The sequence below is a fragment of the Tasmannia lanceolata genome, unplaced genomic scaffold (assembly GCF_043159265.1).
Source record: "Tasmannia lanceolata isolate RefF3 unplaced genomic scaffold, GAP_Taslan_0.1 ptg000037l, whole genome shotgun sequence".
Lineage (NCBI taxonomy): Eukaryota > Viridiplantae > Streptophyta > Magnoliopsida > Canellales > Winteraceae > Tasmannia > Tasmannia lanceolata.
The window spans coordinates 50130064-50156902 of NW_027518714.1; the positions used below are offsets into that span (position 1 = coordinate 50130064).

Genomic DNA, 26839 nt, shown 5'->3' on the forward strand with positions numbered 1-26839 from the left:
ATTTTTCTTATTTAGTAGGTACTTATAGGAAATAAAGTAATAATCAGTAAATTTATAGTAAGTTGTTGGCTCCGAGGTAAATCCACGGAAATCCTGAGACACATGCCAGGCAATAACTTATTATACTTTTATTTTCTAAATAATATAAAAATAGAAAGTCTACATCCTCTTCCCTGAGATCGACCCGTGATTGTATATGATCTGTGCACTTGCGGTTATTTAATATCACAAACAAGTTTTTGGCGCCGTTGCCGGGGAAGAGTGCGTTATTACTTTAGTTTCTATATTATTTGAAGTGATTTTTATTTCTTTCTATTTTTAGTTTTTTTATAATTAGTAAGTTTCTTAATTTGGTTTTATTGCCTACCTCTCTTTCTAACTTGGTTCTTTGGTTTTTATGACTGCACGTTGGGTACGGAACTCGGCCAATCGATTAGAAAGAGCTAATCAGTCAGAAACAGAGGAAGACATCGAACCAAATCAAGGAGATATGGCGGAAGAACAAGAGTCGCCCAAGAGTTTACGCGATCGCTTCTATCCGGCCCGAACCGCGCAACCTTCTTGCATTAGATTGCCAGTTGCGCAGGGCAATAATTTTGAGCTAAAATCGCAATTTATCTCTTTGCTTCCTCATTTTCTTGGCCTCCCTTTGGAGGATGCTTATTTATTTATGCGTGAGTTTGAAGATGTATGTGCTTTGATTAAGTTGCAACAACTTATTGATGATACGGTAAAGTTGCGGTTTATTACGTTTTCACTCAAGGATGGAGCCAAAAAGTAGCTTTATGGCTTACCAACGAACTCCATCACCACTTGGGAGGAGTTCGCCGTCTCTTTCCAAAAAAAGTTTTTTCCATTACATAAAACCAATAAACTTAGGAACGATATTTTACAATTCAAATAAAAGCCATTAGAGTCATTTTCTAAGTTTATGGAGAGGTTCAAAAACCTCCTCCAAGAGTGTCCTCACCATGGAATTGATTTGTGGCACTTATGACAAATTGTTTATGAGGGCATAGATTACCAAACAAAGCAACTTCTTGAGTCCATGTGTCCTAACGGTTTTACTTCTTTCACAGATGAGGCCGCGGCATGGAACTTCTTACTTGATTTGGCGGAAAAAACAAGAGAGTGGGAATCCACTCAAGAAGGTGAGAGAGCCACTTCAAGCAAGGGATTTCTAATAGAGGGTGACGTGGCAAAAGAGGCCCATCTTGATAGCCTAATCAAAAGGCTAGAAGCAATAGTTGTCAAAGGACCTTCACAAGTCAATCAAATTGCACATAGTGTTCCCATGTGTAATTAGTGTCAAGTCACAGACCATGTCATGGAAGAGTGTCCAACTCTTGCTAAATTTGGTAATTCTAATGAGAATGTAAGTGTTTTGTATTCTAATAATCCTTATTCTAGCACTTATAATCCGGGATGGAGAAATCATCCCAACTTTTCATGGAGTCAAGGTGGACCATCTAATTTCCAAGGCCAAGGCCAATTCGGCCAACCTAGGCCAACCTTCCCTCCTACTTTTGTTCGGCCACCCTCTCCCCCTCCTACTTTTCAAAACCCCATGATTAATAATGTTTCAAATCAGCCCCCTCCAGGTTTTCAAAAACAAGGGGAGTCGGCACGAATTGCATCTTTAGAGAAGAACATGGAGCTTTTCATGAGTACCTTCATGACAGGCCAACACAACTTAGAAAAGCAAATTTCTCAACTTGCTATGGCCCTAAGTGAAAGGGAAAAAGGAAAGATGCCAAGTCATTCCATTCCTAACCCAAGGAATATGGCCATGAATGGGAATCAACAACCACAGGTGAATCAGTTGAATGCCATGCAATCTAGTTTGCCGCAGCAGGACCCTGCGAATCAATGCAATGCGGTTTATGCTTTGAGGAGTGGAAAAGAATATCATAAAGAGGAGTTCAGCACCGAACCTTCTAAAATTGCTCAAGATCTTCCAAAACAGGTAAGTGAAGAACCTCCCTCCACAGGCTCAAAAGAGGAGCCCAAACAGGTAAGTACAGAAGAGGTAACTTCTCCCCTTGCACGAGATTTCATTCCTAAAGCTCATTTTCCAAGGAGACTCGCTAATAATAAAAAGGTAGATCAAATTGATAAAGTTCTGAATATTTTTAAACAAATGCATGTGAATATTCATTTGCTTGATGCGATTTCCCAAGTCCCCACATATGCTAAAGTTTTGAAAGATCTATGTACACAAAAGATAATAACGAATGTGCCCAAGAGAGCTTTCTTGGCCGCAAACGTTAGTTCTATTTTGTCCCATCAAATGGTAGCAAAATATAAGGAACCTGAGATGTCCCACTATATCATGTATTATTGGAAACACTCAAATTGATCATGCCTTGTTAGATTTGGGAGCTAGTGTAAATCTCATGCCGTTTTCGGTTTTCAAGCAACTAGGAATAGGTGACCCCAAACCTACCACCATCACACTCCAATTGGCGAATAGATCCATTAAAACACCAAAAGGTATGGTTGAGGATGTCCTAGTAAAAGTAGGCGATTTCTTATTTCCTGTGAATTTTGTGGTTTTGGACACGGAACCCGATGCTAATATCAAGGATCAAATTCCTATCATCCTTGGTAGGTCGTTCCTTGCCACTGGCAACACTATAATTAATTGTAGAAAATGATTGATGAAATTGTCTTTTGGAAACACATCGGTTGATTTTAATGTCTTTAGATTGGGTAAGCAACATAATTTTCATGAAGAAATCAATATATTGCATTCCTTTTCTGACGATATTGTTTCTAATTTTGAAATTGATTTTGATGCAGGATTCCAAGAATGGTTGGACGAACTAGGAAATGATGGAGATGATTTCTTTTCCACAGCTTTTGCCATCCAAAAGATGGAGCCCGTTAGACCACTAGCAACATCTCTTCCAAAGCCATCAATAGAAGAAGCCCCACAGTTGGAGTTGAAGCCCTTGCCTTCTCATTTACGTTATGCTTTTTTGGGTGATAATTGTACTTTGCCTGTAATAATTGCTGCGGACCTAACCTCCACTCAAGAGGAGGAACTCATTAAATTGCTAAAAGATAACAAGGAAGCCATAGGTTGGACAATGGCCGACATCAAAAGAATTAGCCATTCGATTGTGCAACATCACAATCATCTCATTGAGGGTGCCAAACCTTCAAGGGAACCTCAAAGAAGGGCTAATCCTGTGATGAAGGAAGCCATCCAAAAAGAAATTTTAAAATGGTTAGATAATGGATCATTTATCCCATCTCGGATAGCCAATGGATGAGTCCCGTCCAAGTAGTGCCTAAGAAGTCGGGAGTCACGGTTATACAATCCGCCACCAATGAGCTTATACCTACTCGCATTCAAACGGGTTGGCGGGTTTGTATTAACTACCGAAAGCTTAATACCGCTACTTGGAAGGATCACTTTCCTTTGCCTTTTATTGATCAAATGTTAGAAAGGTTAGCGGGTCACGAGTATTACTGTTTTCTAGATGGCTATTCCGGTTATAACCAAATTCCCATAGCTCTTGAGGATCAAGAGAAAACGACATTCACATGCCCCTTTGGAACGTTTGCTTATAGACGCATGCCTTTTGGGTTATGCAATGCACCGGCAACTTTCCAAAGATGCATGATGAGTATCTTTTCTGACATGGTGGAGACCTTCTTAGAGGTTTTTATGGATGATTTTTCTATTCATGGCTCCACCTATGCCGAATGTTTACATAACTTAAAGTTGGTCTTAGAAAGGAGTAGAGAAAAGAACTTTGTCCTCAATTGGGAAAAGTGTCATTTTATGGTAAAAGAGGGCATCGTACTAGGACATGTGATTTCTAGAGAGGGAATTAAAGTTGATAAAGCCAAGGTGGATCTCATTGTCCATCTTCCACCGCCCAAAAGTGTGAAGGATATTCGATCATTTTTTGGCCATGATGGCTTTTCCTGCGTTTTATAAAAAAAATTTCTAAAATTGCTAGGCCTCTAACCAACTTGTTAGCAAAAGATAAAAAATTTGAGTTTTCCAAAGAATGCTTCGATTCTTTTGGGTATTTGAAAAAGAAGTTAACTACGGCTCCCATCATTCAAGCACCTAATAGGACCGAACCACTTGAAATTATGTGTGATGCTTCCGACTTTGCAATAGGAACCGTGTTGGGTCAAAAATTCAATAAATTACCGCATGTAATCTATTGTGCAAGTAGGACTCTCAATGATGCACAACTCAACTACACCACTACGGAAAAAGAATTATTAGCGGTTGTGTTTGCATTAGAGAAGTTTCGGTCTTACTTGATTGGATCGCATGTGATAATTTATACCGACCATTCGGCAATCAAGTATCTTGTTGGAAAGAATGATGCTAAAGCTCGCCTCATTAGGTGGGCTTTACTTCTTCAAGAGTTTGATTTAGAGATTAGAGATAAAAAGGGTACGGAAAACTTGGTTGCTGATCACTTGTCTCGACGAATAACGAAGGTCCAATTAATGAAAACTTCCCTGATGAGCAATTGTTTGCTATTTCTAGTGAGCCATGGTATGCGGATATTGTGAATTACTTGGTTACAGGTGCTACACGGGATCATTGGTCCAACCAAGACAAATACCGGTTTCACTCACAGATAAAGTATTTCTTTTGGGATGATCCCTATTTGTTCAAAACATGTTCGGATCAGATTGTCTGACGATGTGTGCCCGATCATGAGTACCAATTGATTCTATCTTTTTGCCATGATCAAGCCTGCGGTGGCCACTTTAGTGCAAAGAAAACCGCGCACAAAGTTTTACAATGTGGTTTCTATTGGCCTAATCTCTTTAGGGATTCTTTTGATTTTTGTCAAGCTTGTAGGTCATGTCAATCCTTAGGAAAAGTTACAAAGCGAAATATGATGCCCCTCAACCCGATCTTAGTGGTAGAAATCTTCGATGTGTGGGGTATTCATTTTATGGGTCCGTTTCCCAACTCTTTTGGAAACTTGTATATATTGTTAGGTGTAGATTACGTGTCAAAATGGATTACAGCCATTGCTTCCAAATCCAATGACCACAAGGTGGTGGTCAAGTTTCTTAAAGAAAATATTTTTTCGAGCTTCGGTACACCTCGTGCCATCATTAGTGATAGGGGTAAGCACTTTTGTAATAGACCGTTTGAAGCTCTTATGAAGAAATATGGTATTACTCATAAGTTGGCCACCCCTTATCATCCTCAAACGAGTGGTCAAGTAGAAGTTTCAAATAGGCAAATTAAGCAAATTTTGGAGAAGACAGTAAATCCAAACCGCAAAGATTGGTCCATTAGATTAGTGGATGCCTTGTGGGCTCATAGGACGGCATTCAAGATTGATCTTGGTCAGTCTCCTTACCGCCTTGTGTATGGAAAAGCTTGTCACCTCCCGGTTGAATTGGAACATAAAGCTTTTTGGGCTATCAAGAAACTAAATTTTGATTTGTCTGATGTAGGTAATCATAAAAGACTTCAACTTGCCGAGTTGGAAGAGTTGCAGAATGATGCCTATGAGAATGCAAAAATCTACAAAGAGAAGACAAAAGCTTTTCATGACAAACATATTTTGAGAAAATCATTTCAAGAGGGGGGAAAATGCTTCTCTACAATTCAAGATTGCATATCTTTCTAGGTAAGTTAAGATCTCGATGGGATGGACCATATGTGGTTAACAAAGTTTTCTCTCATGGTGCAGTCGAGGTTCTAAATCCAAGCAATTGTGAGATTTTTAAAGTTAATGGTCAACGTTTAAAGCCGTTTATTGAGTTGTCAAAACTGAATATGGAAGAAGTCATGGATCTCCATGAACCTTCCTATTCCAATTCTACTTAAGAAAATACGGTACGTACCCTCCTTTCTATTTTTAGTCCTCATATTTTTGTTTCTATTTTTAATGCATTGAGGACAATGCATAAATCAAGTATGGGGTGTAGCTTTTAGAAACTATCATTTTCTATTCTTTTCTATGGTTTAAAGTTAGAAAGTTTCTTTTCTTTTTGTTTTTGGTAATTTTTCTCAAATTAGATAGAACTTGAGTATTTTTAAAAGAAGTTTGTTTTCCTATTTTAAGAAAGAAAGTTAGTAGATATTTTAATTTTGGAATCCGAAAAAATTAGAAAGAATACTTTCATTTCTTAGTTTTGTTTTCTTTTGGAATCTTTCTTTTAAAAGGAGTTGAGTAAGAAATAGAAATAGAAACTTGCTTTTTATATGGTATGGTGAAAAAGGAAAGAAAGGACAAAAAAAAAATTTAGAAAGTTTACCTTTTGATTTGTAGCCTTTTTGACTTGAGCTATTAAGTCTGAAGGGTTTTTATGCCTAGTTCCTTAAAGTCAACTGGCTTGAGAGCAACTGACTGAAAACTCCATACATGGGTCAATTAGAAAGCTTAATAAATCAAAGCATTGCACACAATCAAAGGTAAAGCTTGAACTCATATGCATCAATATCTATGATATATGCAAAATCGAATGGATGCTTAGTAGCCTAGGTGTCTGGTGCAAGCCCTGCATGTCATTCACGCCAAAAGCAGTAGATGATTACAAAAGTGAGTATTGTTGGAAAGTAATGGAAAAGTGGAAAGGATGGTGGACCATATAAGATTGCAATCTTTCTATGAAGTTTCTCAATCAAATTTCTTTTATGGTATGATTACATTAGAGGCAAGTTTAAGGGAGAAAAGTAGGAAAAAATCAAAAGAAGATTCCTTACTTAAAATATTTTTCTAATTTTTCCAACTTGGGATAGGATGCAAAGTTTAAGTATGAGGATATTCCTGTTCTTCTATTATTTTGAGTAATTTATCAAAGGAAAATGATTAGAAATTTTTAGCTTTATTCTATAGTGAGATTTGGAAAGAAAAGTTTGTTTTTAGAATTTTGTGTGTATATTCACTACAAACACTCACGAGATAAAACTCGTCCACTAGGGTAACTTAGGGGTTCAAAGGCTCGTTGCACGTCCCCGGCAACGGCGCCAAAAACTTGTTTGTGATATTAAATAACCGCAAGTGCACGGATCATATGCAGTCACGGGTCGATCTCAGGGAAAAGGATGCAAACTTTCTATCTTTATATTATTTAGAAAATAAAAGTATAATAAGTTATTGCCCGGCATAGGTCTCAGGATTTTCGTGGATATACCAACAGCGCCAAAAACTTGGTTGTGATATTAAATAACCGCAAGTGCACGGACCAAATGCAGTCATGGGTCTCATGGGTCGATCTCAGGGAAGAGGATGTAGACTTTCTATCTTTATATTATTTAGAAAATAAAAGTATAATAAGTTATTGCCTAACATAGGTCTCAAGATTTCCGTGGATTTACCTCGGAGCCAACAACTTACTATAAATTTACTCCTTAAACAAAACAAAGATCGAAACTACCTTTAATTTTATTATTACTTTATTTCTTATATCTAGGCAAAGTGAACCAAAGATTTAATGATTCTATTAAGTACCTACTAAATAAGGAAAATCAGTTCTAATTAATGAAAGAAATCAGTTCTAATTAACAAGCAAATTAAAACTATTCTAATTAGAAAATCAAAAACTAAAATCTGAATTCTAGAATCTGGAATTAAAAACATTGTTTACTAAAACAGTCATATCTCACTCATCTGAACTCGGATTTTAACCCTTGAGTACTCATTTCGAAGGATTTTGAGAGATCTACAACTTTTATATTTATGATTTTTCCTGATTTGGTCGTTTACCTGTCCAAAATTGGCTTCGAAAATTGACTAACAGCATTAAAACGGGAAAATCAGATTTGAAATCAAACTTGAAACCTAGAATTAAAAGAAGATTTGTTTAAGAGATAAAAGACAGATTAAAAACTTACTTAGAGGCTTGAATCCACCATGGTTCCGGTTGAGATAATTGATTAAACCAAATTTTTGCTTTAACTCATTATATAATTGATAAACAAGGTCTATGGAAGATAAGATCGAAAGATGTCATTTTCCATGAGTTGTTATCGATTATCTAACAAGTTTTAAAGAATATATAGGGGTATATAATCTACTTCATCAACAATCAATCATACGAACGGGGAAAGCCGATGGCATGAATGATTAGGATAGAGCAATTATACAACCTATATATATACGTACGTACAACGTACGTTATATTTGCTTCATAAAAAAATTTTAATCAAAATTCTTTCTCCTTCCCCATGGTTTCATCTAAACCCCAAGTAAGTGGGTTTAGTTGTTCATGGCGAAGGGAAAAATAAAAGGGATAGAAAATAAAAGAGATGCCATATGAGTACTTGAAAGGAAAAATAAAAGAAAAATAAATAACTTCTCCACTATTTTAGGATAACCTAGAGTTATACATCAAATTGGAACTTGAAATAAATAACAAAAATAAAAGAACTTATTCTTTTCTCCTCCAATCTTTGGTTGAATCTTCCTCCTTCAAGCTTTAATGCCACATTGAGTTTGAATGGTGGATGATGATGCCTTGGATTGAGAGTTGAAAAGAAAAAGAACTTGAAATAAAGCAAGAGAGAATAAGAGAGAACTTGAGAGTGGTAGAGAGAAAAGAGAGCAAAAGAGAATGTCTTCTTCACTCCAATATGCAGCTTTCTCCCCCTTCTATTTTTATCTCCAAAAAACGACACAATCTTTGCATCTTTTTGTATTTTTGGAAGCCACCACCTTTCCTTGGCAATTTTTGAAATTCCACCCTTTGTTTATAATGCAAACTTATTCTTTTATTTTCTCACAATTTAAGCACCTTGCCACTCCCTTTTGGTAAATTTTTGTTGACTTTTTCTCTTCCCTTACTTTTTGACGGGAGAATGGGTAGGATTCTTGCTACAAGGCAAAAGAAATATATTAATATATTACTAAAAATTATGAGTAATAAAATAATAGCAAATGGGACCCACTTTCTATGATATATGATTGCATTTTATAAACTTCGCATTCTTTCTACAAACCCAAAATGTGGGTGCAAACCAAATTAGCAAGTGGGTCCCACATTAGGTTAATCAATATTACACTTTGTATGCAAGCGAGGACAAATAGCAAGTGGGTCCCACTTTATATTGCATGCATTTGCAATACACTTAATTAGAAAATACTTTTGTCAAACCAAAAATATGAAAACCAACATTAGCATGCATGGTGGACGTAAAAGAAAGATGCCAAAATCGGTGTTAACTTTGTTTAAATGGCAAAACTACCCCCCATGCATTGTAGAAACATCCTTTCCATATAATCCAAACTTGCCAAATTAATGCATACTTTCCAAAAACCGTATCATACGTGAGATTATTCCCCTCTTTTCTTTTTAAATAAAAAAAACAGCCAAAAATGTTGCCTTTTTCCCCTTTCTAAAATCGTGCAACACCTCTTTAATATTCACAGGGAAGAGTCCAAAAAGGGAATCACACCCATATATAGTGTATCTATGACTTGCGAGAAGGGCTGATGTACTTCACGTTGAATCAAGTGACTCTTTCCCTTTCTTAGCTCATAAGGAATAAAAAACAGTAATTTGGTAATCCAAGTAGATGTATATTTTGGAATCTTGCTAATCACACCTTTTTGAAATTAAAAGAAATAGTAACTTCCAAATATGGTCATCAAGTTGTAATTTTGGCAACCCTTAAATTAGTAGCCACAGCCCTTCTTTTAATGCCTTGAGTTGCCGTTTCCAATTCTATATTCTATATAAATAGTAAGCACTTCCCCACATGACTGACCTCACACGAGCTTGAATGAACCAATGATGGGCCCCACATATTTTGGCTGAACCCCCTTTAAAAAAATTGATTTGGTGGCCCTCTTCAATATTGGCCGAACATATCTCCTCTATAACCGGGATATGTGGTTGGGCCCGTTTGAATCAAATTGGGCGATCCAAACCATCAATTTAATTAGGCCCGCCACAATATAAATGGTGTCCCTCCTAATCAATTCCCACAAACCGATCAGGGCCATCTATTTAGTAAGCCTCACATTAACGCCTTGATGCCCATGTTTCTGTTGATCTAAGCCGTCCAATTAGTGGCAAAAAAATGTGAATTAACTATCGCCCGTAATCCATTTCCATAGGTCGATCTAATCCGCACAAATGATGGCCCACAATGGGAATTGGTTGTCCTTTGGATTTTTATTCTAAATAGCCCACTTTAACTTGCCACATCAATAGCAAAATAATATATTCGGCCATATTTTCTTCTCACATGCTTGTGTATGGCCCACGTCATGGCATGATCCAAGTTATTCAATATTGATGATCCACACAGCCCATTTGATCGCACACAGACACAGCCTACTAAATCAGCAATAACTTTTTAACCGCTGCTCCAAATTTTGGCCAATCGTACTTGTTGGAAAGATCTTGAGAAGACCTAAAACTTTATAGTTTACCACTTTCCCTAATTCTGTCATTTAATACCCTAAAAATGTGGTTAAAAAACGGACCAGTAACATTGTGACAGAACTGCCCCTACATCAAAGATGAAAATAGCAAATGGGACTAGTTCGTTGTGGGCCCTTGGTGCGACGTGGGTGAGGATGGTGAAAGCTGATATGTAAATGGGTGCCATCATTGTATAAGAGAAGTGATTTACACCCACCTCTTGATTTTCGACCAAACCGATGCCCTTTTTATCTTTTTAGCTTCATTTTTTGTAAAAATCCATAGATAACCCCGTAATACCAGAAACACAAAATATTAGTAGCACCACTTTAAATGATAAAAATATGCATGTGTCCTACTACTACCATTCACACATAAATGTGTTCATCAGTGTTTTGATGGTTTTGATGGAGGTCACTTCTAGTGGTGGTAGTTATGGGATGGAAAGGATTTGGGTTTGGGAATTGAGTTTGGGGTTATGGAAATTGGTCACTTCTAGTCGTGATGGTTATGTGATGGAAAGGATTTGGGTTTGGGAATTGAGTTTGGGGAATTGATGTGGGGATTAGGGTTGAAACAAAGAAAAGAGAACAAAAAAAAGATGTAGAAGACAATTATTTAGTATCTCGGACTGCCACTTGCATACGGGATCCCCAAAGCGGCTCAATGGGATCCAGTTTTTTGAGAAAACCGAAAGGAAGCTCTCGTTGTGGAAGAAAAATTATTTATCCTTCGGGGGCCGGATTGCCTTGATCAATCGGCACTAGCGAACATGCCTGTTTATTTCATGTCGCTATTTAAGATTCCGGCTGGCATTGCTAAGCGTATCGAAAAGCTTTAGGGGAACTTCTTATGAGAAGGTGATGCAGATCGTAGGCCTAATTAGAGGCATATTTGCCCATTAAAACTTTTAGGATTTTTATTTCCATGTCATTTAATTTCTAGGGATATTATTTCCATGTTTTTAGTTTTAGGGCTTTTATTTTCTGTGGAATTTTACTTCCTTTGCCTATATATAGGCCATGTATTAGGGGTTTTAGATTTTGATGATGAATGAATGAACTGAGAACCGAGATTCTCCCCTATCCCTCTTCTTCTTCTCTCATTCGTCTTCTCCTATTTCTCGCATCTAATTTCTTGTCTTCCCTTCTTTTACTCTTATTCTCTTCCCCTTCTTCTTCTCTTTTCCCCTTTATCTTATATTTCCCTTCTCTAGATCACATCAAATTTGGTATCAGACTTGAATCGAGGGAAGATTTTCAAATCCACAGAGAAAGGAAAGATTGCAAATATATATTATATATTATATAGCAAATTTTCACATCAAGGCAGAGAGGTACATGCTTGGTTTTCCTTTTTACATTCCAGTAAATATTTGTGAGGCCAAAAGAAAGGAAAGGCAACTTATTTACTTTCTCAAGAAAAGGACAGTTACCTTTATTGAAGGCAAGTAGGAGACGTGTGGGCAAGGCAAGTGGTAAATATATCACTCTTACCACTTATATAGTGATTTGCAGATTTAGTAAACTTGCACAACAAGTTTCCACAAACCAAGAAAGAAAGTTACCTTTATGTGAAAGCTAATTTTGGGGAAAGAAAAGATACCTTTATGTGTTGTACGTGTCATCCAAGGAGACAAGAAAAAGCAAAAAGGCTATCTGGACCCTTGAAGCCAGCCAGACATCAGATTGAAGATTGATCTCAGCCGTCTATTAGGATCAAGTGGGAAACTTCATTAGATAGATTGATCTCAGCCGTCTATTAGGATCAAGTGAAAATTGAGGTGGGGTCCGTTACAAACAGCTTTTGACTCAAGAATTCGAATTAAAACGATCTAATCATACCACATAACACTTATAGCTCTCTGATCAGATTGTGTGTGCTCCATGCCTCCGCCTTCAGATCAAGGATTGATCTCAACTGTCAATTTAGATTGAGTGTTGATCTTCATCGGATCAAGGCAGAATTCATCGCACACATCAAATTGGATTTGAGAATTTAATCAGAACATCAGATTATACCGCAAAATACTGAGGGCTCTCAAAATCGAATAGATCAGAACATTGATCTCTTCACCGTCACTTTCTCATAACTCAGATTCCATTTGGGGTTCATGCGTCATTGATTCGTCCCACAATGACTACACCATGGGTTCTGTATTTCTATGGTTCCGATGCCAACTACTATTCCTATGGAAATTACGATGGTGCGTGCCTACAATGGATCAAGGCTTTTGATGCATACCATAAGTATTATGGTTATGATCATCAAATGACCATTCATCGAGTCAAGGATACAGTATGCAGAGATGTCAAGGTGAAGTGGAGACAGTTCTTCCAAGAGCGCATGCCTTATTTTAGTCGATGGCGTCCGTGATGAGTTCGCGAAGGTATATGCTTGAAAGGCTTATTATCGATATCATCAAAGGCAAAGACAGGTCCAACCCCAAGGAGACTGGGAACGACACATTCAAGCTACTTTGGATCAGCACTTAGACATGATGGCTGATATGAAGGTAACCTTGAATCGAATTAACAAGCATCTTGGGCTTAAGGCTCCTAGGGAGGCCACGACTAACAGGAGTTCATGCTCATCCTACCCGTCTCCTTCCCCTATTGATAACGTTACATCTCAAGACGGGGAGGAAAATGACACGACCGATGTTACCGACTCCCATAACATGCCAGACACAGTTGATGCTAGTAATGGTCCAGATGTTCTTGGTGATGAGGCTGACACTGATAATTCAGTTAGTGGGCGTACTGAGTTTGAGATTATAGCAGAGATTGCAAACATCAGGGCCATGATGAGCATTGCGACTAAGGATGCCGGTTCTACAATAGATGAGCACAGTGACAGTATTGACAGTCGATGCTCCGATCAAGATGATTGTGGAGGTTGAGACCGAGGATTTCGGTGCACATGATGATCATCATGAGGATTGTCAGTTTGACATCATAGAGCCCCATGAGATACCAGTGGATGATGACCTTCTGAACGATCATCTTGAGGATGCAGGTGATGGCTTGACACATATAGATACATGTGAAGTGCATGGGGGTACCGATGTTGCAGATGGTCACATTTTTACAGAGGAGGATTTAGCAGACGTTGTTCATGTGGATATGGTGATGACTGTGGATTTTACATTTGGCTCGACCGAGATCTTTTATGCAATTACCATGAGTGACCATTTACGGTCTATGATTGGCCTCAGCCGGGTTGCCACGTTTTCAGTTCGTCGCACTTACCCAGATGGGCCGCGTCTGATGCCCTATATCAGATGTGACTTCGACGACCTTCTACTACTACTGCGAGAGTGGGTCATTTATATATTTGATCCAGGAGGACTAGAAATCGAGTCGAGTTCTTTTCAACAAGGGGAGAATGATGTAGATCGTAGGCCCAATAAGAGGCATATTTGCCTATTAAAACTTTTAGGATTTTTATTTCCATGTCATTTAGTTTCTAGGAATATTATTTCCATGTTTTTAGTTTTAGGGCTTTTATTTTCTGTGGAATTTTACTTTCTTTGCCTATATATAGGCCACATGTATTAGGGTTTTTAGATTTTGATGATGAATGAATGAATTGAGAACCGAGATTCTCCCCTATCCCTCTTCTTCTTCTCTTATTCTTCTTCTCCTATTTCTCGCATCTAATTTCTTGTCCTCCCTTCTTTTACTCTTATTCTCTTCCCCTTCTTCTTCTCTTTTCCCCTTTATCTTATATTTCCCTTCTCTGGATCACATCAGAAGGCGAGGCGGAGGGGAGAAGACTTAAACATCTGATCGCCTGGAAGCTATGTAAATCCAAGAGAAATGGGGGCCTCGGCATTGGCAAGATAAAGCTTCGGAACAAGGCTCTACTGGGGAAATGGTTGTGGCGCTTCGGTACTGAGAAAGATGCCCTATGGCATAACATGATAGGGACGAAATATGGGAGGGGATGGGGGGATTGGGTTTGCAACGGTCACTCTAACCACTGTGGGTCCGGTGTATGGAGGTCCATTCACGCTTCTAGGGACTCCTTCCTGCCACTCGTGCGCTTTAGGCTTGGTATTGGGAATTCCATTCGTTTCTGGTTGGACGTTTGCTTGGGGGATCAATCTCTCTCGGAAACTTTCCCACATCTTTTCTGGATAGCTTGGTCCCCGGATTCTTCTATTGGTGACAATTATACCCGTTGTCCTGCTACTGGGCAATTGGTTTGGGACATACGCTTGAGGCGTAATCTCAAGGACTCGGAAATTGTCGTCTTTAGAAACCTTCTGGAAATTTTGTCTCCCATCTACCTATCCCGATCAGTGGAGGACCGATGGATTTGGATTTCGGACTCATAGGGGGCTTTTTCTGTCAAGTCCTTCCGAAAACTAAATGATAACTGTGATAGTTCCTCCCATTGTGCATTTGTATGGAATGTTGTGGTGGCTCCTCGTGTCCGAGCTTTTACATGGTCCTTGCTTATCAATGGACTCAATCCATGTGACAGATTAAAATGTCAGGGCTTCAGCATGGCTCAGTGGTGTATCCTTTGCAAGAACGCTGAAGAGTTGCCAAATCACTTGTTCCTCCAACGCCCTTTCTCCTTTCAGGTATGGATGAATACTTTTAAATTTTTCAGACTTTCATGGGTCACCGAGGAATGCGTTGGAAACGTGATAATGTTTTGGCGCAATTTTTTCACTGGTTGCATTGGCGAAGAGATGTGGCTCTCTATCCCCTATGCTATCGTTTGGCACATTTGGTTGGAGAGAAATGGCAAGATTTTTTGGGGAAGGAGCAGAGTATATCACACGTCACCCTCGACATCAAGTTATCCATCATCAGATGGGCTAAAGCTAAGCGTGGTATTCATTACTCCGTGGGTAACATCCTCAGAAATTTCATCACGGTGGCGGCTGAAAAGAAATGTAAATCACCCATTACCCTGAGGTGGAGCCCTCCCCCGAAGGCTGGCTGAAATTTAATTATGATGGGAGCTCCCGTGGAAACCCTAGACCAGCTAGAATCGATGGGGTTATCTGCGATCATTTGGGGAACCTACTTATGTCTTTCTCTGGACCGGCTGGGACTTGTGATGCCAATGAAGTGGAGGTTTCGGCACTCTTGTTCGGATTAAAGTGGTATGTGACACATAATTCGGGCCGATTAATCGTCAAAGATTATTCCTCCAACTCTATTGCGTGGGCCTCCAACTAAGTTTGCGGACCGTGGCGATTGGCGTCAAAAATAGATGAAATCAGGGACCTGATCTCTATCATTCGCCTGTCCCTTCAACATATGAGGCGATCGGCTAAAGGTTGGACTGACTCCCTTGCCAAGGAGGGTGTCGAGAGGATGGACGTTGCTATAAATGTTGTTGAAAGTCGGGATCTTTAGATGTTTTTTTTTTTTTTTTAACCCTGGCTGGTCGGCCTTTACCATGTAACAGGGGACGCCTTGTCCCTTCTTTTGTTCCTTTCAATAAATCATTACCTTTAAAAAAAAGAAAAGAAAAAAAAGATGAAGAAGACAGAAAAGATTCGTAGTACCTTTTTAATGAGGGATGAACACTTCAATCTTTTGCTCTGATACAATGTTAGATGATTACATGGTTTAAAGAGATCAAGGATCGAAGAGAAGAAGAAAGAGAGAGTTAGAGAGAAGCGTGCGTGAGAGAGTTAGGGTTCTCTCCACACGAAAATTATTTTATATGTGTGTGTTGTGTACATTGACCAAAATACCCTTAAGTACTTGTGTTAACATGTTTAACACTATCTATAAGAACCAAAATTCTAAGACTGCAAACAGTCCTTGAGCCTTGACTTCCGTTCGAGGAGCAACCCGAGAAACCCTCAGGCTTATGGTGAAATTCATAGAACGTTAGGGTTTGACTCCAGGGCATAGTTGCAGGCTAGTAACTTGGAAAACCCTTTTTTTTACCTCAACGTTCTAACTTGGAAGTCCTGTTTTTAAACCTCAATTGGTCGGCTGATCAATTTTTGAGAAGAAAACACTCTGACAGCAGCCATAATATATCCCTGTGAATGGATTGGATCTGGGTGCAATAGCTAGAATTCTGGGTTAACAGCAGCCATTACCCAAGATAGTTTCTCATGTTAAATAAGCCCTCTGCTGTAATCATCTCCATAGTGTTTCCAATTTAAACAGGCCATCCCCGAATATCATCTCCATAGTATAATACTAACACTCCAATCCATAGATGCTTAAAAAAGGATGTCGCAGTAGAAAACCTCTACACATCTAAGGATTAGGATCGAATATCATCTCCATGGTGTAATACTAAGTTACTAACACTCTAATCCATGGAAAATAGAAGCCAACATGATGTGTTGTGGTCCACACGGTTATGTTGATGTGGGCATTTGGCATTCATCTATGCATGTATGCCGACTCTATTATTGTGAAGAAAAAATTCAGCACGTAGTCATATATAATCATATGTTGTACTAAATGAGATGGGGTGAATCATAACAGAAATTTTTTTGACATGACGGTTACATAATAGCTACTTTGGATTACAACAATCAAAACCCCGTAAAAAACACTCTCAGAAAACATCTTAAATATTGATTGGCAAGAAAAGGGAGCAATTACCAATTACAAAGCCATTTCATCTCTATCAACCTTACAAATATAGCAATCATTTCTAGAAGATAAGAACCCCTATGACAGTAACAATAATTTGAGCAAGGAATAACATTTTAACATGTTAAATAATATAAAAAGATCTAAATACGGAAGTTCTCGGATGCAAGCCAGAGAAGTTAGTAAATATCATGAAATTAAGACCAAAAAATAAGAACAATTAAACAAACTATGCGCAAATCAAAGCCATTAGAAGACCACCTTATGTTATGAAAGAGAAAAGAACGCGCTGCCACCATCTCATAAGCATGGACTTCTCTAAAATGCTTATAATCAGAATAATTGTATTTAGAAACAGTAGATTGAATTTTGTGTAACGTATGATTCACAACGCCCAAAGAATGGCTAAGAAAAGATAAATTGATTTTTATTCTGTGCATATAAATTGAAATTGTTTAATTCTTTTGTAGCCTGTTTGTGAGCAGCGTTGTTTGCTGACCTTTTCTTGTGGCTAAACTCTGGACAGACAGACCCACAAATATCTTCTTCTTTTTTAAATGGTGACAATTTATTAATAATTCCAAAAAGACAATCAGTACAGGGGGACAAGGCGTCCCCCAAATACATCAAGGACCTTGCATAAGGTCAAAAACCATTACTGCTCCAGCGGACCTTGAACAGACCCACAAATATCTCTTATATAAACTACATAGGAGCTCACCTTAAAGCCATTTCTACTCTCCTGTTACAACCTAGAGGTCATGTAAAACCATTACTGATTGCATGCAGTCTTTAAATACAATGGCAGCCAACTTCCACTTAGCCAGACCCAATAAAATGCAAAATAACCGATAAGTGGTACTCACTAAGCAATACCCATTTCTTTCCAGGCTTGGCTACAACTCAGTTCCATATGTTTAAAGACATGATCATTGTTCCCATCCAATCAATCTTTTACATGGGTTCAAGTAAAAGAGGTTTTCAGAGAGCAATGTCTTATCTATTTGGAATACAAACTGCCACCCACCCCAAGTAATACCCACTTGTCTCCCTCTCACTAAAACTCTATCGCATCTGTCATAAGATATGGTCATTGTTGTCATCAGATCCAGCTTCTTCTTGGATTCAAGTAAATCAAGAGTCTATCAGAGAACAATGTCTTCTATATTTAGAATACAAAATACAATGCTCCACGATATTCAAATAAATTGGTACACTGGTACCATTAACAAAAATCATTTTCCAAAAAGTTTTCATCAAAGTCAAGAGAGTTCGATCAAATTCAGACCAGATTCAAAGAACAAGCAGTCAGATGGGTTTCTGTTGGGTTCTCGACAGAAAAGAGGGCGGCTGTTATGGGCTGAGAAAACAACCCCGAAAACTGTGTATCTATTCAATCCACAACAGCCCTTCATGCCAACCAAAAATCAATACCTTAAACACTATCTTTTTTAACTTGCCCAAATCACCCAACAGATTCTTGTTCTTTCTTTGAGCTTCTAACCCAATTATAACCTTTTTCTTGAAACCCAACGTCCTATGTTTCGTTTCAAGAACAGCCAACCCACCTTGTTCTTCTTAACCAACTCCCTTTCTTGTTCTCTAAAACTACCTCCAACTCCTGTCTTTAACATCCGTCCGATCCATTTTGGAATCATTAACCAACTCAATTCTTTAACCTCCCAAGAACATCAAGAACTCCCTTCTCTTTAATCCACTTAACTTCCTAGTTCTTGAAACACAGAAATTTTAACCTCCCATTAACCAAAACTTTAACCAATTACTCCATTACATTACCCATAAGATTCCCTACACAAACACTTCTTTGAAGAAAGATTTCTATTAGTTTCCAGTTCCTTTTCAAGATTCCAAAGCCCTTTCAACTATTCCCAATGTCCTTTGCAACCCTTACATCCTTCAAATTTCCTTCGAACTCTTCTAATGTCTTCCCTTAGCTAAGCCAATGCAAACATGTAGAGAATCCATTGCAAAACATATAGAGAAGACAATGCAAAACAAAGGGAAAAAAGGGAGAAAAACAAAGAAGATAAGCTATATATCTCAGCCAGGCACAAGCCAATTGTGATTGTTGAACTTACAGAGATAGAGTGACAAAAAGAGAGACCTCGTATAAAATAAGAATACAGGTTACATTGGTCAACTATATTAGCTGGCAGGTTTGGAAATACAGCGAAGAGAGCTCCTTCTTTGATGCAGGCGGTTGACAAGCACTGTAAATGCAGAGAGGGAAAGAGAGAACAAAAGAAGAGACTATTGAGTGGGGAGAGGAGAGGAAGAGAAACAACAGGAGAACAGGGGATACCGGCTGAATTTTATGTTTTGGTTTGGGTTACTGTACCTCTTGTTCAGGGGACTTCTTGTCCCTTTCTTTCTGGGTCTGTATGCGCGATCATTCTATGGGAATAAAAAGTTACCTTTATAAAAAAGAAAGAAAGAAAGAAATAACAGGAGAAGATTCATTAGTGAGAGAGGATGTGTTCATCGGGAGAATGGATATGTTCGGTATAAGAGTCGTTCAGGGGAGAGGAGTCCATTTTCTAGGTTCGTCCCATCTTCTACAACTTACCCTCGTGCGTCTCCGCTTCCGTTGAGAGCTAATTAATACCCTCTTCACGGTATTCGACTTCCCCTCTTTCGAGGTAAATAGATGGGTAGCAAGAATCAAAATACAGAGTAAGTTCATTAACTTATACCTATTGGAAAAACCATTCATTTTTGTTAGGGGGTAAACGAATGTTTTACTGATGTAGAACATGACAAGCCTTGGCGCGGTGTGAACGTTGATCAACGGCCAAGATTTGGTTAGGCATGGGTTAGAGATGAAGAACATATAATTTGCCTTGGACATAGAAGATATGATGTGGTTTGGTAGTGGCGGATGAGTGTAATTGTGTATTTAAAAGTGTAAATGTGTGAGTGGGCCATAAATTTAAGTATTTGTCACTAATCTGCGGGCCACTTAAAGGGGCTGAAATGTCTATAAATAGAGGCTTGGGTGGAGATTAATTTTAGTTTTTGAAAATGTAATTTTTCGGAGACTTGGGTTTGGAGGGAGCCTGTAGGTGTTCTAAGAGAGCAGAAAGAGGTTTCATCAGTTAGAGATTTACACCGTCACAAATTGATGTGCATTTCTTCTTCGGATCGCCGGTTCATCTTTTCGAGCAGCGATCCGGCACCTTCCGGTGAGTAAATCTTGTCGAGTGCAAGAACACTCGAAGAGTAGTAACTTTCCATTTCTTACTTGGAAATTCTATCCATTTTTTTCTACATTATCTTCCCTTACTATTCTTAAATCACATATATTTTAGTTCGCATCGTTAATTTTTGCTCATAGATCTCGTTTTCCATTTGTAGTTTGATGAGAAATACTTTGGAATCCAAAGGTTTTAGACTGAGTAGGAATAAGACAGAGTATATGGAGTGCAACTTTAGTAATGTAAGGAGGCAAGACGAGGATGTAGTAAATATGACTGGATAGGAGGTACCTAAGAGGGACATCTTTCGCTATCTTAGTTCAATTCTACATAAGGAAGGAGAGATTGAAGACGATGTTAACCATAGAATAAGAGCAGGTTGGTTGAAGTGGAAGCTTGCCTCAGGAGTTCTGTGCGACCGTAAAATCCCTACTAAGTTGAAGGGAAAGTTTTATAAGACAAGCTGTGAGGCCGGCCATGATGTACGGCTCAGAATGTTGGGCCACCAAGAAGCAGCATGTGCATAAAATGAGTGTAGCGGAGATGCGAATGCTTAGATGGATGTGCGGCCAAACAAGGTTAGATAGAATTAAAAATGAAAACATTCGTAAAAAGGTGGGGGTGGCACCAATTGAGGAGAAGATGAGAGAGCACCGCTTAAGATGGTTTGGACATATCTAACGTAGGCCTTTGGATGCTCCAGTGAGAAGAGTCGACTCGTGCCAAGTTGATGGAGTAAAAAGAGGTACGGGCAGACCAAAAACAACTTGGGTAGAAACAGTGAGGAAAGACTAGTTAGCTAGGAACATAACAGAGAACATGACCTTGGATAGGGTAGAATGGAAGAAAATGATCCACGTAGAAGAACCCAACTTGAGCTAGGATTAGAGCCTGGTATATTCCTTTTACCTTCTTTATGAAATTTTTCTAAAGGATTCATTTAGCCGACCCCAACTAGTTTGGGACAAAGGCTTTGTTGAGATGAGTTGAGTTGAGTTGAGTTTGTTGAGAAATAAAATTCCAGAAAACCAGTCTCTAAATTCTTGCAAAATCAATCCCCTTTTCATGAAATTTTACACACATTTGCTCTTTAGATTTCAGATTTGATCTCATATTTCATAATCTAGATCAGATCTGAAATTTTTCTGATCACTTCCGCCTTTGCGCCCTACGTCATTTTCCCCTTTATTTACTCTCACTGGAACATACCCTTAAGGCTACTTGACCTCGAAAAGGGCCCACGACGGAGAAATGCCAAAGTCACCAATATACCAATTGCTATCATAGAGCTGAGAATGCCTACATTATGTTATTTATCATCTAAACATGGAAATGAGCATCCTAAAATGAAATCACTGTATTGTGAATTGTGGCTCTGCAAGACTAAAAGTTTGCAGCCTAGGGAAAAGTTGATGTCAACAAACGGAATTAATAATGGGCCTTTTAAGTTGTGCGGTGTGAAATTACACATGACATGTCTATTGTTATATAACCTTTTAACCATTATTTAGGATTTCTTACTTTAATTCAACAAAAAATCCAATAATTTTGTTTTGTTTCTCAAGTCGACTTGGGCTCGAGCACTAAGCGGGCCACTAAGCGAGCCAGATCAATTATTGAATTTTTAAACTTTATATAGTTGTAGACTTGAAGTTATCCAAAACGATTCCATTGCTTCTGATATAATACATAGAAATGAAATATACCCAAAAAGTGATATATAATTTATACAAATAACATCTAATTTCGCAACAAGCAGAGCTTGCAAAAAATCTATCTAAATAAAAATACTCACGAAATAGGTGTCGAGAATTCTGAACTGAGGTACAGAACAGTAGCACGAACTGGAGGATTCGCAACCTACAGATGATCCAATGGGGCAGTCAATAGAGTACCGCAATTTCACAAAAAAAGAAAAAAAAATTAGGTGCATATCCTGAATTCAGGTAAGAGTTTATTACCAATATACCTTAAGTACAGGAGTGACTGAGCCATCCTTCAAAGTGAAAATATCAGAAAGAGACAAGGACTGAGAAGTTTGTCCACCACGGAGAAACCCTGCGCCCTTCTCGTCTAAATCCCGAGCCATCTTATCATATAGCCTCGACCGCCAGACGGAATTCGAAATGTTGGATCCTGCGAGGTGGTGTCGGATTACTAAATCGCCACAAGCACATGTTAACAAATTCCTAGCTAATATTATAAGTTGGGTCAGTATCAAGGCACACATTGTTGAAGTATAAATGATTAAATAACACCAAATCTAAGCTTTTGGAGTAATTGGTTGTTTTCACATGGTATCAGAGCAATTGATTATTTCACTCACATTAGTACAAACCAAGGAAAATCGAAAACTGTACATAAATGAAACCAGATGCGCAAGTTAGCGAAACCCCAGTCTAAATTCTGAAATTCCCAAACTAGAGTTTTTTTTTTCCAGAATTCTGCGCAAGTTAGCGAAACCCCACCCCAAACTCTGAAATTTCCAAACTAGAGTATAATTTTTTTTTCCCAGATTTCTCAATAGAATTCAGAGGGAAAGATTGGGTATAAGATAAATTCAAAGAATTCAATCATAAAAAATTAAAAATTAAAAATAAAAAAAAAAAAAAAAAAAACTACAGTTTGAAAAGGAGAATAGGGTTTTTTCAGCAGCAAAGTATCGATATCAAGAAAAAAAAGGAAAGGGGATGGGGAATTTGAAAATTACCATTTTTATCAGTTGGGGGAGCAGTGGAATTTTGAATGGCCATTCGAAACCCTAGGTAGAAGAGAATCGCAGAGGTAAACCAAATGAAAGAGAGTCTTTTTCCACGGCTCCAACTGCACCAATTTCTAACCCTAACCATCCAATTCCTTTCTCTATTCTGCCCTCAGGTTTTTGTATTTCATGGCGTTTTACAAAATTACAGCTATGCAGTATATGAGTCTATCAGAAAATGACATGAGAAAGTAGAAACAAGGGTGCAACTCAGGTCGGGATCGACCCGAAAAAATCATGGGCCCGGGTTGTGTTTGAGTCGGGTCCGGCCTGGCTTCAGGTTGAGGGAGTTGAATCAAGGTTGGGTTGACCTGACCTGACCTGCATCAAAATCCGACATTTTAAAAAAAGGAAAAATTGTCAATTTGTGACACAAAAATGCCAAAATAGTGGATGGGTGACACCCTTTTTAAAAGCTTGTGAACGGAGGTCAATACACCTTTTTTCTGACATGGCCTTTTACATAAAGACCCTCAAAACAAAAAAAACAACTTATAATAAGAATTTCTTTCTCTTACTTTTCACCTACCAAAAATTACCGCCAACCTCTTCGAGATTTCTCCATTAACGCCTGAAATTGACGAAGGGTAATTAAAGGTGAGTAGCTTATCTACTCTCTTAGGATTTGTGGTTGTATTAATGTGTTTGAACCATGTCATTATTGTGGGTAATAACCCTGTATTTATTTTGCTTGATAACCCTATCTTATAACCCTTTCAAAATGGTTAGTTAGGGCTTCTGCTTCAAGTATCTCTGTAACCCTGCTTTATAACCCATTTATTTACCAGATAAACACTTGGTACACCCCCGGTGAGGCTTGGTAACCCCCTTGGAGAGTGTTGAAAAGCCCTTGTACATTGTTGGTAACTCCCCCCTTCTATCTACTTGGTAATCCATTTAGAAACTTGAAAACCCCCTTATGTAGAGAGTTGAAAACCCCTAATTTGCAACTTAATTACCCTTTACAGAAGCCTATGTACGGACTTGAATCCCCCATTAGGTAGCTGATAATCTCTTAGAACACCTTGTGGACCGACTTTCAAACCCCCATTGAGGTAGTAAAACCCCCTTTAGAGTCCATAACCCCACTTATGAACATGGTAACCCATTGTGTACACTTGAATACCCCTCAAGAAGATATGAAGATCCCCTTTTAGCAACAACTCTGTTTAGATCCCCTTTTAGCAACAACTCTGTTTAGAACCCCTATTTAGAATTTTTAAAAAATGTCTTAAACAATGGTTTCTCTTCTTTTACACTATGATGGAGATTTGAAGGATGATGTTTCTTGAGAATACGTCGGAGGGAAGAAGACATTGTTATCTGTCAGCACTTGAAGACACTAGTTTATCGTGAAAAAAATTCATCGTAGCGCGCCCTAAAAATCTTGGCACTACGGTTTTTTTATATTTATTTTGTTTTTGCCCTAGGCTAACCTAAACCCAACCTGACACTATTTGGAAAAAAAAATAAAATGGGTTACATGGGGAGGGTGAGCGTTGAGAGATTTAGAGGCAGTTTGGGTTAGGGTTAACCATCCACGACCTGAGGCTCAGGTTGGGTTGGGTTAGGATTGAGGGAATGCTATATTGGATTTTTCTAGGGTTGCCCTCAACCCTCCCCGAGTTGCACCCATAGAGGTAACCAATGCTTAGAAGAGATTTTTCAATAGTAGCAGAGGACTGAGACAAGGGGATCCTCTATCTCCATGCCTTTTTATTATGATGGTCGAGATTCTAAGCCTGATGATCTCAAGAGCCGAGGAAAGGGGATATATAAAAGGGGTGAAGCCAAGCTTAGCCTCCGAATCGATTAGTCACCTTCAATTCGCGGATGACACATTATTACTGATTGAAGACGATAATCAATCTGTTCAAAATGTAAAAAGATTGTTTAGATGGTTTGAGGCGGTTTCGGGACTAAAAATCAATTTCAGCAAAATTGTGTTGGCCAGGATTAACATCATTGAGGAAATGGTTGATAGCTTTGCAGCTATTGTTGGGTGTGATTCAGGTAATCTCCCTATCTCGTACTTGAACCTCCCTCTGGGGTACGGGATACCATCTATTGCTCAATGGGATCCGGTGGTGGAAAGGATTGAGAGGAAGCTTGCTATCTGGAAGAAGAAATACATCTCATCTAGTGGCAGGATTACCTTGATTAAGGCCGCGCTTGCCAATATGCCGGTCTACTTTATGTCTTTGTTTAAAATTCCATCTCAAGTTTCTCAAAGAATCGAGAAGCTGCAAAGGGACTTCCTATGGGAAGGTAATGGTAAGTCTCAAAAGCTTAAACATCTCATGAACAAGAAAATGGTGACTAAATTGAAGAAACATGGGGGTGTTGGAATTGGAAAACTAAAATTACACAACAAATCCCTAATGGGGAAATGGCTCTGGAGATATGGTGAGGAGAGAGATGCAGTATGGCATTCTGTCATTGGAGACAAATATGGGAGGGAATTGGGTGAATGGAATGTGAAGAATCCTAGAAATATAAAAGCTTTGGGTGCATGGAGATCAATCAACACTGCCAAGATGGAATTCGAGGCTCTGACTCGATTTCAAGTAAGTAGGGGAGACAACGTCCGCTTCTGGTTGGACTTATGGGTGGGTAAGAAAACACTAAGTAACGCACTCCCTTCTCTGTTTAGGCTGGCTGTGAACAAGGAATCCTATGTATCAGAATATATGATAAGGAATCAAGATGGAAGACAATTTTTTTGGGATATAAGGTTGCGCAAAGACCTGAAGGAGGACGAGATAAGGGGCCTGGCTGCTCTTCTCCAAATCCTACAATCCCAATATTGCTTGCCTCTTGATGCCGACGAAAGACTCTAGATCCCTGAAGCTAATGGGGAATTTTCTGCTAAATCCTTCTTCTCCAAATTGAATAACGGCACAAAAAAAGCATCTAGGCGGGCTTGCATATGGAAATCAACCGCACCACCGAGGGTGATAGTTTTTGCCTGGACAGTCGTACATAAGGAAATAAATATGTGCGATCGCCTAAAGAGGAGGAAAATACAATTGGCTAGTTGGCTCATGTTGTGCAAGGAGGCGGAGGAGTCGGTGGATCATTTGCTACGTCAGTGTTCCTTCACTCATCGATTATGGATGGGTTTAATAGGATCATTCGGCGTCAAATGGGTATTCCAGAAATCGATTCGTAGAGTTCTCATTAACTGGACGGGTGGTGGGTTTGTTGAAACCGGTAGTATGCTTTGGAAATTACTCCCATATTCCGTCATCTCGAATTCTTGGAAAGCAAGAAACAATCGCATATTTGGAGACAAGAAAAAAATCTCTTGACCGAATCGGTACTGAAGTAAAGGTGGAGTTGATTACATGGGTCAAGATCACTAAAGGAGACACCTTCGGGATAGGGGATATTATGAGAAATTGGACCACAATTATTTGGAAAAGGAAAGTAAAGCAACAGATAACTCTGAAATGGAAGGCTCCACCGACGGGGTGGTGAAAGTTGAATTTTGACGGCAGCTTTATTGGAAATCTAGGGAGGGGTGGGATTGGAGGTATCTTTCGGGATGAAAATGGAAGTGATGTCTTATTCAGGACCGATAGGAATATGTGATGCAAATGAGGCAGAAGTGAGGGTGCTTCGATATCAAGTGGTATTCATCATATTCCTCTAAACCTCTAATAGTTGAGGGGGATTCGGCTAATGTGATCGTCTGGGCTTTGAAAATTCTAAGGGACCTTGGAGCCTTAGGAACTACATTGTGGAAGTAAAGGACTTAATCCATTCAATCCGGCCAATTATCAACCACAAGAGACGCTCGGCTAATGAAGCGGGCACATGACTTGGCTAAACAGGGTGTTTCCTTGGACTCGATGAGCATTATACTTCCGGGGAATGTAATGGGGGTTGGGGATGGG

At 38.8% G+C, this 26839-nt stretch overlaps 1 protein-coding gene across 2 annotated transcripts in view; it reads right to left on the bottom strand.

Moving 5' to 3' along the window:
* Window positions 1–23104, bottom strand: part of LOC143861429 (uncharacterized) — a 47200-nt gene extending 24096 nt beyond the window's left edge. The window contains exons 1-3 of one of the 2 annotated variants that reach the window (XM_077372355.1): window positions 22890–23104; window positions 22141–22315; window positions 21975–22039 (exon numbers count right to left, since the gene is read on the bottom strand). In XM_077372355.1, coding sequence (XP_077228470.1) covers window positions 21975–22039; window positions 22141–22315; window positions 22890–23028 — 379 coding nt within the window. In that variant the 5' untranslated portion in view covers window positions 23029–23104. The remainder of the gene's footprint in view (window positions 1–21974; window positions 22040–22140; window positions 22316–22889) is intronic. The other variant, XM_077372356.1, reaches the window with a different exon arrangement.
* Window positions 23105–26839: the final 3735 nt, after the last annotated feature.